This window comes from Rhinatrema bivittatum, chromosome 5, assembly GCF_901001135.1.
Source record: "Rhinatrema bivittatum chromosome 5, aRhiBiv1.1, whole genome shotgun sequence".
In the NCBI taxonomy this organism is placed as follows: domain Eukaryota; kingdom Metazoa; phylum Chordata; class Amphibia; order Gymnophiona; family Rhinatrematidae; genus Rhinatrema; species Rhinatrema bivittatum.
Genome location: NC_042619.1, coordinates 124,930,805 through 124,946,225, shown reverse-complemented (window position 1 = coordinate 124,946,225; position 15,421 = coordinate 124,930,805). Strand labels below are relative to the sequence as shown.

General features: G+C 42.6%; 1 protein-coding gene across 5 annotated transcripts in view; it reads left to right on the top strand.

The window, feature by feature from the left end:
• LRCH1 (leucine rich repeats and calponin homology domain containing 1) overlaps window positions 1–15,421 on the top strand; it is a 424,219-nt gene that overhangs the window by 228,861 nt on the left and 179,937 nt on the right. For all 5 annotated transcript variants that reach the window (XR_003856942.1, XR_003856943.1, XR_003856944.1 and 2 more), the window contains exons 3-4: window positions 6,368–6,494; window positions 13,115–13,220. Coding sequence is in view for 2 of the 5 variants with exons in the window: in XM_029602883.1 (XP_029458743.1) it covers window positions 6,368–6,494; window positions 13,115–13,220 (233 nt within the window). In the remaining 3 variants the exon portion in view is untranslated. The remainder of the gene's footprint in view (window positions 1–6,367; window positions 6,495–13,114; window positions 13,221–15,421) is intronic.

Below are 15,421 nucleotides of genomic sequence, written 5' to 3'. Positions count from 1 at the left end.
TGGGGCAGGAGGGAAGAAAGGAGGGAGGGAGAGAGAGAAAGAGAGGAGGTAGAAAAGCTCAGGGGGTGGAGCAGGAGCCAAAAGAGAGAGAGAAAGAGGAGATCCTAAAGGGAGGGAGAGAGAAAGGAGGAGAACCTAGAGGATGAAGCAGGAGCCAAAAGGAAATGAGCCAGGACGAAAGAGATCCCAGAGGATGCCTAAGGAGAATCATGGATAATAAAGACAGTAGAAGAACATATAGTCCATCTGTTTTCTTCCAGGTGAGTTCTACCCTTCCTATATCATTGCAAGCAAATGCTTGCTTAACTTGCTCTTAAAAACCTCCAGTGATGAAAATTCTTCCACTTCCCCAGAATGATAAGAGGAAGATAAAACACTTATCTAAACAAATGCAGGCCAAAGAGCATTTTTTTTCCAAAGGATTTTTCCATCCTAAATCTGTGGAAATAGATCATTCGAAAATAGCACTCTCCTGCCACCCTTTGTCTGCTAAATCTTGTGGACCACAAGGAGGGAAATCATCTCTTCCCCGCCTTTGTCACATTCTCTGCTTGCATTGCTTGGATGGAGGCCAAGTATGGGCTCTAGTGTCTGCGTGCCAATGGCATTTTTCAGTGTGTAACACTTTAAGGTTGCAATTACCCGGAGATTCAATATTTAAATGTTTAATGAATTTGCTTTTCCTGAAAATAAAGCATCCCCAGCAAAAAAAGATTGCTAGACAACTACACCGTGGTTAACATTACCAGGCATACAGTGAACGCACATTCTGCAGACAAAACCAGGAGCCCTAGTGCTATGCTGTGATTGAGGGCTATCAAGCCCTGGTTCAGCTGGAACAAAATTCGTATTTTCTAAGAGTTGCTGAACTCAGCAGCGTTGTCAGACTTGTTAATGCTGACAGCCTTTGCCCTAACTACGTTTCCTGCATGCAGTGCAAAAGCAATGTGCTGGTGTAACCTTCCTGTCACTTTCCATTGTTGAGGGAGCGCCTGCATATGTGCGAGCTGATAAACATAAAAGAATATCTGCTTTCTTAAGGGGACATTTCTTGCTATTGTTTTGTTTTATTTTATATAAGAACAAATTAGACAGCGTGGATAGAACAATATGTAAGAGAAAAGGTCCTATGGGTCGAAGTACAAAAAGAGCCACAAACAAAACAAAAAAAGTTTTAAATAGACTTTTAGCAAAGTTAAAAAGTTCAGAAAAAACTGCTGCTTCACCCACCATGATTCACTCTTCACTTTTCTACTTCTCTTGTACAGTGGTGTGACAGAGAAGTGTCAGCCTGTGAGGGTTTCGTACTGGCAGCACCACTCACTCTGCTGTATCACAGCTTGCCCTGATCATGAAAGACCGGATTCGAAAAGCAAGGGCTGTAATGCTGACCTGCAGGATTGGTTCCCATTGCCACCCCCCGAGTGGAAAAATACAAACCATATTTAGGGGGCTTTTGTACTAATCATTTCTCCCACAGGTACAAAGAGGGTCATTTTCAAACAGCCTGCACAGCAGCAAAGTCTACGAGGGTACAATCTATACAGAGCCGTTGCCCAGCATTTTCAGAGCGAATTTACGTGCGCCAGTTTGCTTTGAAAATCCTTGGACAACTGGCCAGGTGCATGCACAAATGTCCTTGCGCAAAGTGACACCTTCTCCAAGCAGGACTTTTTTACTACGGAACCCTTGACATTTATCTAGTGCCCAAGTCTGAGCGGCATGAAAATAAAAAAATGAAATGCAGTTGATTGAATGTGCGAGAAAATTAAGAGAAAGCTATTTTAAAAGGTGTGTTTTCGGGCTTGATTTTTAATGTAGCCAGATTCGGCAATCCTTGGACGTCACGAGGGAAGCAAGGAGGATAATTCATCTCCTAAACAACACATAACAACTTTGCTTCGTTCTTCTTTCCAGCCTTCCTGTGATTGCATGCACTCTCATCTGAACACCGCAGGATAGCAAGTTATCCACTGGTGACGATGTGTGAGGGGGGGAGGGGTAAAGAGATGGCAGAGGGAAGGATTGATGTAAGGGAAGTTGAAATATTTAGCATCAAACTGTCATGGAAGCACCATGGCACCTCTTCTCTTTGTTACACTACACCTACATTATTTGTACATCATCCTGACATCCATAAAGGAGACGCTGCATATTTACCTATGGATGGGCTAATACCCTCCCTTTGCCAGGATGGCACCAAACATTTCCTTCCTTAGTGAAATACATCAGCAGAAATGATCATCAAACAGGCGCCACGTTTATGTGCACATGTATGTATTTATTTATTTATAACTTTTTTATACTGAGGTTCAGGTAACAGAGTTACTTATCACTCCGGTTTACATTCCAACAGGCAAATAAATAATGACAGTAATATGTCTTACAAAGAACAAGGAGGAGAACAACTTGGATAAACATAACTAGGAAAAAAACAAAAAACATTTAAACACAATTCCGCTTTTCAGTGGCTAAGAGGATGCGAAGTCACATTAAACGTCCGTCCCTACATATCCTGCCTGGCCATTTGTTGATCTCCTTTTCCCAAAATCTCCCTAAGCTCAGAAGGATGGTGAAGGGCATGTTAAAATACCTGGTGGCATCGCCATCCTTTTATGCTGCACCCATCACGTGACTTTTCTCTTCGCCTGATTGAACTCCAAGACAGCCAACTGCAGGATCCGCATGGCTTATTGTCGGAAGACCAGGATGCCCGGCTCCCGGTGAGTACCTCCTGCTGGTACCTTCGAGTCAAGCAGGGGAGTACATTTTTCTCTCTGCTTTTTAGATTGTTCGCACCATGGCTGTAAGCAATGCATGCACCTGACCGCCAGTGTGAAATTTGTCCTTTCCGTTTGTAGAGCATGTTCATGTGGCAGAATGGCTGCTTCGTCTATTTCGTGCATGTGAGTCTGGTCAACCGGTTGCATGTTTGTACTGCTTCTGATGCATGCATGTGATGGTAGATGGCGGCCAGTGTTATTTATGTATTATTGTAGGGGACGTGGGGGTGGTTATTCAGCCCATCGTAATGTGATAATATTGTAGCGCCACCCTCAGGTAATACAGTGTGACTGCCACCAAGGGAGGGGTAAATTATGACTGAGGATAGGCAGTGCCTCTGCGCTCACTCTGCCAACCTAGGATGGCACCTTGTAGTCCCTGGATGCCACCCACATAATTTCCCAGGGCCCACTGGAGTCAGAACACCACACTCTGTTTACAGGAATAAACATTTACTTAAAGAAATATTTAGGTAAAGGATAAACATATCACATAGAATAATAAGTCAAATAAGAACAATTAAAAATGGGCCTACGCAAAGTAAGCAATAATTAACTAGGAGAAAAAAACAGGAAATGGGCCACCTTTAATAACAGACAAGAAAGAAATAAAATTCCCAAAAGCACTTACTTTTTATCATTGCAATTCAGCTATGAACCTGGTACCAATACAAACTTTGATCATTGAGTCTTTGTTTTTTTCCCCAGGCTTCAGACTATTCCTAGCTGTGCCAAGAACAGGCCCTGGCTGCTTCTAGTGTGGATGGTCAAGTCTTTTTCCTTGCTTGTCTCTGTCCATGATTTCTGAGTTCACTTAATCATCCTGCGGTCCCTAGTAATTGACTCTAAACAGTGTGTCTCTCTCTCCTACTCTCTCTGCTGCAGGTTACCAGGCAGGGAAGATGTCGATAAGAATGTAAATGCTGGGAACAAATTCTCTCTCTCCCATTACCTCTAATCCACTGCAGTCTGTTCAGTCCCTTGATCTCCGGGCTCAAAGCTCTCCCTTGTGGAAGTCTACCTGCTGCCTGGACAAGACCAACAGGAATAGTATCTGAGAAAAACCGGCTGCAAACTATTTTCCTCTCCGGGAGGTAACTCATGGGATCTCCTTCAGTGTGTGGCTTTGAACATTCCAGAACAAATGCTGGCTCATCTTGTTGGTATTGTATATCTGTTTCCCCCTGCAACTTTCAGAGAAACCTTTTGGCACTAACACCTTGTCTTCTTGTGAGGGGTTCTGATTGGAGCACCACGCTCTCTATTGTCTATCTTGGGGACAGAAGGAAAAGTAGATTTTCAGACTCTATGATCTTCATACAGGGCACTCTGGTCTAGAAAGGCTGTCTCTGGAGGACCGCGAGTATGGTACCTTAAGGAAAAAGTCTGCCAGCATTCACAGCATTAAACTAGATGCCAATTTCTTCTCTTCTGATGACAGTCGGTGGGGGGCTGCTTTACAAAACAAAAAACCCACTGTCCATAGGCACTAGTTCCCCTTTTCACTTTAGCGCTATCCTTTGCAGCCAGTATACAAGGCATCACTGCAATATGGTCTGATGTCATTTGTTACAATGGAGCCACTTGCATTAATGTTCTGATTCCTGCTCTCCTCCTGTGACTCATTAGTGGGTTCCCGTTTCCTTTCTTGAGCTTGCCTTTTCTTGGGAAGGGTTTAAGTACTTGTTCTTTTAGATGTTTTGTTCTTTCCTTTGCAGCCATACGCTGACGTCTTACTCCTGTGACTGCAGCAGCAGCTGCTGGAGCATGGTGAGAGGGAGAGGAGGACCTACAGCCCTCTCAGTGCCAGCGGGCCCAGAAAAGGAGAGGAAACCAGCTGTCTCTGCTTCCATCATCATCCCCATTGTCAGCCAGGAAATGTCTCAGTGTAGTTCTTCCCTCAGTTACTTTTCCTGTAAATAAAAGCTTTGTATTGTTTGTATATCACATATGTGGTATCTGTTCTTGTATGATCTGTTTTGGGTTGTACATTGCATGGCAGAAAAGACAGAAATTCTGATGGTGTAAGGGAGAGATGTCAATTATATATGGGTGCATTTAGCTTGTGTGATGGAGAACTGATTGAATGCAATGGTGCTGCTCTCTGATGCTTTTAGTAGAAAATGTGAGTGAGCCTTGCTTCTGATTCAGTAGTGCTGCAGGCAATCCAGCACTTATAGTCAGGGGAGTATGAGTGTGTGCTGTCTGTGCTTTCTGTTAGACATGCTTATCTGGATATATGAAAAAAGATTTCCATGCATGTAGCAAGTATGTGATGTGCAATTAAGAGAGCATATGAGAAAGAGAGAGAGGGAGCAAAAGTGTGAATATAATGAAAAATTAGCTGAGATAATGTAAATATTGTATAGTGCAATGAAGGCATAGAAGTAGGTTAAAGCAGTTTTTATAATGTGAGCACCATGATCACTGGCAGGAGAAGTGGCACTGGTCTTTTAAAAAAACAGTTTTTGTATGCAAAACTAGGCTTGCTTTTTTTTTTTTTTTAAATATATGAGGTTGTTCTTGGATAGCTAAGTAAGAGAGTTTGTTTTGGCTAGATTTTTAATTTTTTTTCCCAAAGCACACGTTTTCAAAAGTGTCGGGACAGCTTCAGTAGGAGTTAGTGAGAGCTGTGTAAAGGCAGCAGCACTCTGGTTTAGATTTACCCCAGGCTCACTCTGTGACTGCAGTGGGTGCTCGAGCACCCTCCATACTGAGCAAGCTCCTTCTCCGTGTCCAGGGAGGGGCAATTTGTATTGAGTTTTGCACCCCCAATCATTTTGAAAAGTTGCTCGGGCTTAGGCAGCCATAAATAGATTCAGGTCTGAGGGCTCGAGGAGGCTCAGAAAAAAATGTGTGGTGTTGGTGCATTTGGATTAATTGATCTTTGTGAGAGGGTCCTTGGTGGTTCTTCCACCTGCGAGGGATGAATAATTTTATGTAGGTCACTCCAACCATCTTTTGTTCATGTCAGATATCTGCTTTTAGGACAATTGCTATTTAACCTTTTCCCATTAGTCACTCTCCAGAAGCCAAAATTATTTGAGAGGAACAAGGCCATAGTTTGTTTGTTTAGAAAACACGATAAGACTATCTGATAGGTGGATGGTGGGGTGTGTTCTTCCTCCCACCCAACAACACGTACTATCAGATTGTTTTTCCTCTCTTTCTTGGTATGACTCTCCAGAAACGAAAAAAAAAAAGAATTAAGCAAAATAAAAAAATGCTCCGTTACATACCAGAGTTCAGACAGGCATCTGTGCTCAATAGGGCACTGGTGACGTGCATCCCTTTGATCATCCTGAGGTCTGTATTGCCTAACGTGCTCTTGTCCTGGCTGTTAGAAAGAAAACAGGCTTTATAAGAATGTAACACAGTGTAGAGCCAGCATCATAAAAGCAGCCTCCTGGTCCTGTGCTTTCCTTTATCTCACCTTCTTTTTAGACCACTAATGCTCAGTTTATTCCTACCCCATGGAATTATTGCAGTATCACCCAAAGGCTGTAATAACTTTAAATAAATGCAAAAAGTGAAGGTTCATTCTATTTTTAATATTTTCTTTTCTTTCTTTCTCTTTCTTGCAGTCGGAATCAGCTCTCCTGTTTGCCAGCCTGCCTGTGTGGTCTTCCTTTAAGAGTCTTAATCTGCAGTAACAATAAACTAGGTTCCCTTCCCAAAGAGATTGGCCAGCTACAGCAATTAATGGAGCTGGTACGTCATAGCTGAAGGCTATTTGCATGCACTTTTTGTTTTTTATTGAGGGGGGCGGGGGTTAAAAAAAGAGAGTGTTGCTTCATTCTGAAGATATGGAACACAGATGCAGTCAGTTTCCATGGCAGGGAACTTCCAAGAAACAGCAAATTCGTGTAGGAAAAACAAGTAGAAAAAGCAGAAGCATGACTTTGGGAATGCTTTACAACATAGGTATATAGAAGGGGTGTGCAGGGATGTGGCTATTGGAGGCTTTGTGGTGAAGATATGTTTGGAGGGTGTGGATGGTGTGTGTATATGGGGCGAGTATATTATGTGTGTGGGAGCATGGAGTTATGCAGAGGGGATTGTGTGTGTGTGTGGTGGTGCATGGGTGTAGGAGTGTGTGGGTTGTGGGTTTGTTAAGGGATGTGTGGGTTTAGTAGTGTGTGGACTGTGAGTTCATGTGGGAGTGTGTAAAGGGAGTGTAAGTGTAGGAGTGTAGATGTGTGTGTAGAATATGGAAATAGGTGGGTGGAAGCAAGTAGGAATGTGTGTGTATAATGTGTATAGGTGTTGTGTCTCTGGATGGTAGGATTTGGGGGTGGTTGTATATATGAGAGTGTGTTTAGCTATGTCTGTATGTGTGAAGGGCATGTTCGGGTTGTGGGTGTGGTGGGTGTATGGATGTTAGAACATAAGTTTTGTTTTTTCTTGCAAAGCATGGGTCTGTGTTTGGATGTAGGAATGTGTGTGGATGTGTGTGGCTGTGTGCAAGGGGTTTTCATGAAGGATTTGGATATGTGTGCAGATGGCAAGTGAGTGGGAATGTAAGGGAAGTGGGGGGGGGGGTATGTGTGGCTCTGGGTGTGTGTTTGTGTGTGTGTGGATGCAGGAGTGTGTAGGTTGTAGATGTGAGTGGGTAGATATGGTAGAAGCAGAATGTGGACTAGGCGGCCACCTAGAATGCCACAATATTGGGAGCAGTGCAGCAGTGGCAAGATTGGGTCATCCACATACTTGGCTCCTGGAAACTCTCTTGATCTGAACCAGAATCTGAATTCTAAAGGAATTGTCACATCTCCAGGTAATCACCATAACACCCCAGGTGTTGCAGTAGAAGCCACTCGCATGAGCCTGGAAGAGGAAGTTGTGTCACATCATTCATATGGGCCTATGCGGGCAGGAATAAGGAGAAACAATCATTGTGCCTGGAAGAAGGAGCAAGAGCTGCGTCGGTCCACATAGAAGACAGACAAGGAGTCCCATAAGTGACGTGGGCCAAAGGAGAAGGCTGCTGTCATTTGTGGGATCCAGAGGGGAAGAGAGGATAGGGAGAGAAGTGAGTGCATGTGTGTGGGAGTGAATATGAGTATGCATGTGTTTGTGTGTGAGCGAGCATGTGAGAGTGTGAGAGCATGTATGTGGGGTAGTGTGGTGAGAGTATATTTGAGAGCAAGTGATTGTGAGTACATGTGTAAGTGCTGTGTGGGAGAGTGTATATGTGAGTGGGGGAGTGAAAGAATGAGCATGTGGGTGTGTTGTTAGAGAGTATGGGGTAGATTTTAAAAGACCTACGCATGCATGTTATAAAATCATGTGTCCATGTGTGTGCGCCGGGTAGCACGCGCACATGAATGCATGCACACAAGCTTTTAAAATCTACCCCTATGTGAATATGAAAGAGGGAGAGGAAAAGGTTTGTGTGCAACAATCCCCTTTTTCTACCCCCTTGCTAATTCACGACAATCTCAAGGAATCTAGAAATTAAAAGTTCCCAGGTATGGAAAGTAGGGGATATATTTTATCCTTATTAACTTTAATTATTGGGCATTATTTGATGCATCTGTTTTGAAATATGTTATTGGAATTTGAGAAATGTTTTTAAAAATGTATGAGTTTTTAATTATTCTGTTATTCTGTTCATCAGCTGTTATGATATAGTTATTCTTTTAATAGTATGATTTTACTATTATGATTGATGTTTTATATTTCTTGATTTTATTTTTTGATGTTTTATGAGGATGTTTTTGTTTTTCTATTGGTGCACTGCATACAGCTTCTGGCAGTTTGCAGTTTTCAGTTTGGTATTATCTACGCATTTCTATTTATACTTTCTGGTCTATTTATTTTGTATTTGGTGAGGGTCTGTCTGTGTTTTGCTTGTGTGACTAAAATGAGGTATTCTGCTTCATTTTTGTGTAGGGCTCTATAAGCAGTTTAATTTGTTCTGTTTTTATTTATTTATTTTTATTTAACATTTTTATATACCGAGGTTCTGGTAACAATGTTACTAATCACTTCGGTTTACATATAACATTGAAATGACTTAACACGTGTGTCTTACAGAGAACAAGGAAATGAGGAACTGGGAAATAATTAAATTACATAATACATTATGAAATATATCATTTTACATAACAGAAATCTAACATACTAGAGATTAGGATCAATCATGTAAACAAGTGGTACTGCTTGACAGACTGATTTTTAAACATAGCCCCACCCTTCCTACTTCCTGTTATTAATATGTAGACTTTTAGAAGGCAGAGGCCCGATTTCATGTGGCTTTCCTCAATTAAATTACACCCAATAACCCACCTGGCTCTGGTTCTTCCCAGTCATGCCTTGTTCATTTTCTCTTACTGGTTTTGTCTGTGTGTATTGACTAGATTGTAAGCTCCAAGGAGCAGAGCCGTCTCATGTGAATACGTTTGGGAACATATTATCGTATTTTTCCCCCAAAAGTGGGGGGAAAATGTCTGTGCATCTTATGGAGTGAATATAAAAAAAACCCAAAAATCTAACAACCCCCCTCAGACCTGCCAAATTAATGTACTACAACCCCCCACCCTCCTGACCCCCCCCCCCCCCAAGACCTGCCAAAAGTCCCTGGTGGTCCTAATAAAAGGTGTATTGATGTTTTAGGGCTGAGTGTAATATTTGCAGTGTTGTCTTTTCATAGGGAGAATTGTTGCTGTTTGAGTGCTGACAGTTAGTGTTGCTTTGGTATAGGAGGTTTATTATATTGTAATTGAAATTCAGATTCCCATGGCTTTCTGAGGGACAAGCCCCCACCCAACACACATTACAATAGACTTAATACCACATGGGTCCTCCTGAGTGCCTTTTTTTGCAGGGTTTTCTGGTTAGCACTACAGCAGTGCATGTAAATATAATATGCATGATGTTGTAAGTGGCTTTTTTACTTCAGAAGACTGTACTTTTTCATGTAAAATATGTTGTTATGAATGCATAATTTTAATTGTGTGTGCAAAGGGCCAAGGGAGTGGGGGTGGGGGAGGTGCAAGGTTGTAAGGGTTGCCTGGAGCACCCTTGCACCAGCCCCGTGTTTGGGGGTAAGGGGTTTGTTTGTGTGGTGTGTATGAAGAGTGGGGGTGGGTAGCAGAGGAGTGGGGGTTTATGGGGAGTTGGGGTGAGTGTGTGTGTGGGCGCATGGCTGGGAGCTTCTCTGAATTTCACCCAGAGGCTCCTGGAATTTCTGGCAGTTGCCAGTGGAAAACTCTGGGCCTCTGTCTGCTGCCGCAGGGAAAAGAAGGGGAGGGGCTGGAGAAGGGAGCAGAGCAACTGTTTTCTGCTTTGTAGTGTGTGCTCCCACCTCACCTACCTCCCTTTCCTCAGGAAGCCTGCAGGGAACAAGAGGGAAGGGGTGATCCTGGAGCACACGCCGGAAGGCAGCATGTCATGAGAAACTGGAAGAAAGGGGCAGAAACAGACCACAGCTCAGAGTGAAAATGCTGTTACTTATAGAGGGTTGGGAGACAGAAGAGTGCTGGGGTCATGGAGAGAAGAAGAAGGGAAAAAATGTTGAGGTCATTTCTGGAGGGGGGAAAAGTGGTGCTGGTGGGGTTTGAGAGTGTGGATTAGTGGAAGTTGGGGGGAAAGACAGAAAGATGATATGCATTCCCCCTCCCTCTGCTAATCAGCAGCAATCTCAAAGTGATCACAGCTCAGAAGTTCCCAGGTATAGTGGAGTGTGTGTGGGCATAGGCCTTTGTGGCTTGTGCATTTGTATGAGGGTAGTGAGTGTTGGGTTTTGGAATGTGTGTGGGGTTGTGGTGCTGGTATGAGTATGGATTTGTGTGTGTGTGTGTGTGTGTGTGTGCAAGAGTGGCATAATGAGACTTTAAAAATGTGGGGGAAGTGGCTTTGAAGGCAAAAGGAGAGGGGACTCAATTTATTGTCCACAAATAAGTGTTGTTCCATTCAGTTAATGCCTTGATTGTCCATTAAGTCTTTGACTTCAGATTTCTGCTCTGGTCCTTCCCGATGCAATTCTTGAAATGCAGTCCCTGTCGAGGGATTGATAATTCACTTACATATATTGAAACTATTCACTTAAGTCTTTAATAAAGCATCTTTGGAACAACACTAATTTGTGGACAATAAATTTTTCCCCTCTCCTTTTGGCTTCCACTGATATTGTGGTTTGGGTCTCTCGCATCACCTTTGTGTAGAAGTTGCTTTGAAACCAAATTTTGGTGCCTTCTATAGCCAGTTGTTTTAGTTATTTTTCCATGCCACTGTCTGCCTGTGCCAGTGCTGGAATAGTGAGTAGGGGGCTGGGACAGGGGAACATTTGGAATGGAGTGCTGGCCAGTATTCTAAAATATTCTAATAGTTTCCCATAGAAATAGGGATTTCTCTGAATATACTGGTCTGATGTTTCTGGTTTTCAAACTCATCTGAGTGGTACAGGTTCACTTTGTAGGTGTGTAAGACACAAGGCAGAGTCCCTCAGGCAACTCTCCTGGCAAGATCCACTATCCAAAACACAAGACCAGAATTCTTTTAGCTCCCTTCCTGCTACATAAAGCATTCACGCCACACTCACATACTAAGCCAGTAAAACTGTAGATGCAGGATAAGTAGTGTTTTATTAATAATTCTAGATTATGCTCCAGAAAGCAAAGGTAATATACAGATATAGCAAAGTCAGTAGTCGCAATAATGTAATACAAATATTTTTCTTACGGTTATTAGGAGGGTAGCTGAAGGTTCAGGATTCTGTCTCTCTATCTGTCTCCCTTCCTTCTTCCTCCCATGCTTTTTCATCTACATATCTGAAAACACGGTTTGAGAAATGTATGCAATTTTCCAAAACATGGTCCAGGGAGGGAAAACAACTGGCTTTCTCTTGTGACTTTAACTCTCTCACCACATCTATTGTTTACTTCTCCTGTTCTCACACTTGTTGAATAGTCACATAATACAGGGGTCAGTGGTGAGAACACTGAGTCCATTGAAGCCTACCTTCTGAATATATCCTAAGCCAAGTTTGACAGACTTAGGCCAGGCAAGCTCATTACTCTTGAGATATTCACATTTTCTTTCTGATTCCTTTTCTATAGTTCTTTCCAACATTCTATACGTTGGAATACTTAAAAAGAACAGATTTTACAGTAACCCTTTTCAGCAAAGGGAAGTGCACAGAATAGTCAGGGAATGAAATGTTATTTCATTTTAAAACTATTAATATTTAACTATTTAATACCCTGTAACTGCTTACAGTAAACAAAAAAAAATAAAAAAACTGTTTGCCACAGGCATCTCTATATGCCAGGGACCACAAATATTGACATTTTTTATATAGTGAATGGTTTTCATTTTGTTTTAAAAAGTGAAAACAATGCAGTTAAATTGGGAATTAGAAATAGTTTTTGCTGGGTCTTGCTAAAAGTGCTTTGCTTAGCTTTGTTGGAGACCAGGGCCTGACACTTGCTTTATGTGCCTGCTCTTGGGCAACTTAGCATGATAATGTAACATTGAAAGCCCCTTGAGGGCCATCCCGATGGCTCAGTTGGTAAATGCTATGTACTACCATGTGAAAGTTCCCCATTTCAAGCCCTGGGTCAGGTCTTCCATTCCCTGGGTCAGCCAGGGCTGGAGATGAAGGAGTGGCCGGGGTGGGTGGGAAGGAGTTATGGTCATTGCCTAAGGATGAGTCCTAGTGATCAGATTCAGGGTCCATGACTGCAGGGTTCTGGATGGAGCCCTGTAGCATGGCTCCAGCCAAGAGCCATCACTGCAATGCGTGGACTAAATATAAATTGAGAGGTAAGGGAGAAAAATCCCCAGGTAGTTTGCAAATAAAGGCTTATGGTGCCAGCATCCCAGCACTGGTTCTGCTTGAACTGGAAGCCCAAAGGGAGCAGGAAGTAACTGCCATATCAGGAAAAAAAGTGCCTTGGGGAACTGAGATAGATACTACTAACATGGTGATTCCTAGTAATCAGCTAAAAGGCAGCATTAGGATTACCCTTGGGTGCACTTTATTTTGCTCCCTCATCCATGGGACAACTTTGAGACTATGAATATTAGTGGTGGTGGTACTGTCATTTGTATAGCGCTATCAGGCATACGCAGTGCTTTAGAGACAGTACCACATGCATACAAACGTACTGATGTGCATGAATAAGCATTTGGCACTGGCCATCCATGGAGATTCATGGTTAGAACTTCTTAGCATTTTTGTGACCATTCTAGATATATCTAGAATATTGCAATGAACAAGCTACATCTTGGTTATTGAAGAGACAACAAATTTTGAACTTGATACACAGAATTCTGAACTCAAAGGGGGAAGGTAGCTCATCACTTTCATGTTAACTTTTCTATAGGATGTCAGTTGCAACGAAATTACTGCTTTGCCACAGCAAGTTGGCCTGCTGAAATCTCTAAGGGATCTCAACGTCAGAAGAAATCACCTGAATGTTTTGCCACAAGGTAACAATTTACTGCTTTCGGTTAACTTAATCCTCTGAGAACAGAATACATTGTTTTCAGTATTTCACTTTGTATTTTGTAGGGAGAGAAATAGAAAAGCATTCAATCTGAATAGGTGCAGTGCATGTCAACAGAATCACAAACATTTTTATAGTGCTGAGGACAATTTTCAGAAGGATCAAGCTAGGTAACTAAGGAGTTAGCTGTCTAGATCCACAGGCTTAAAAATGTCCGCCCGCTGAGTGGGTATATATAGTCATGGGATAGGAGGCGATGTCCTTTCGTGGGTTACAAACTGGTTAAAAGATAGGAAACAGAGAGTAGGATTAAATGGTCAGTTTTCTCAGTGGAAAAGGGTAAACAGTGGAGTGCCTCAGGGATCTGTACTTGTACCAGTGCTTTTCAATATATTTATAAATGATCTGGAAAGGAATATGACAAGTGAGGTTATCAGATTTGTGATGATACAAAATTATTCAGAGTAGTTAAATCACAAGCAGATTGTGATACATTACAGGAGGACCTTGCAAGACTAAAAGACTGGGCATCCAAATGGAAGATGAAATTTAATGTGGACAAATGCAAGGTGTTGCATATAGGGGAAAATAACCCTTGCTGTAGTTACATGATGTTAGGTTCCAAATTAGGAGCTACCACCCAGGAAAAAGATCCAGGCATCACAGAGGATAATACTTTAAAATTGTCGGCTCAGTGTGCTGCTGCAGTCAAAAAAACAAACATGGTGAGACCACACCTTGAATACTGTGTTTAGTTCTGGTCGCCGCATCTCAAAAAAGATATAGTTGCGATGGAGAAGGTACAGAGAAGGGCAACCAAAATGATAAAGGGGATTGAATAGCTCCCCTGTGAGGAAAGGCTGAAGAGGTTAGGGCTGTTCAGCTTGGAGAAGAGACGGCTGAGTGGGGATATGATAGAGGTCTTTAAGATCATGAGAGGTCTTGAACGAGTAGATGTGAATCGGCTATTTACACTTTCGAATAATAGAAGGACTAGGGAGCATTCCATGAAGTTAGCAAGTAGCACATTTAAGACTAATCTGAGAAAATTATTTTTCACTCAACGCATAATTGAGCTCTGAAATTTGTTGCCAGAGGATGTGGTTAGTGCAGTTAGAGTAGCTGGGTTCAAAAAAGGTTTGGATAAGTTCTTGGAGGAGAAATCCATTAACTGCTATTAATCAAGTTTATTTAGGGAATAGCCACTGCTATTAATTGCATCAGTAGCATGGGATCTTCTTAGTGTTTGGGTAATTGCCAGGTTCTTGTGGCCTGGTTTGACCTCTGTTGGAAACAGGATGCTGGGCTTGATGGACCCTTGGTCTGACCCAGCATGGCAACTTCTTATGTTCTTATGTAAATTTCATACAGTTGACCCGTTCCCCCTAGAAATAGCAGATGCAAGGTGCTGTAACGTAGCACAAGCGTCTGTAGCTTAATAGATACATGCTAGACACTGGTTATTCTTACATAAAGTTTATTCTTCACAAGCAAATTATACAACAAATTACTTACCTCAGCAGTGCTTCAAACAAGCATCAGTAGGTTGGTGTTATTAGGAGCTGCCTTCTCCTCATTTTCCAGGGTTTCTCTTTTCCATCCCTGGGCCTAGCCTTTTATTCCCACTCTCAGGGACCTGCCCTTTGAGGTTTCCGTTTATCTATGCTTTTTAAGATGGACCAGGCTTTGATCCAGCACTGTTTAAGGGGGGGGGGGGGGGTTAAGGGACAGTCCTTCACATACCCTCCTCCTCATCTCAGAGCTGTTGGGTCGAGTGTCTTTATTCCCCCTGGATATCTTCCAGGGAAGTGTCTTCTCTTTTTAGTATGCTATCCTGGGCTACGACCAAGCAAGCCCTCCCGCCTCTAAGGGTCCTTTCAGTTTTATATGTTTTCTATACAGTTCCCCAGACATCTTGCCCATTAAGCCCGGGGTAAGGACTACAGATTCATCCTTTCCCCTTCTCACTAGAGTTACCCTTAAATACGTTCCAGTTGCCAAAGGCGCCCCTGTCCCTTTGAACAGTGTTCTTCCATACTATTTTACATAAGAAGCTCTGAGTTACAGTCTTCCTGCTTGAGGCACATTCTTTCTGGAACCCTCTTCTGTGAGGACTCTCTTGTATCCTTTAGGGTGCTGTGGCTTCCCCAGGAAAACTCTCTGTTCTTCCTCAGGACTTCCAGA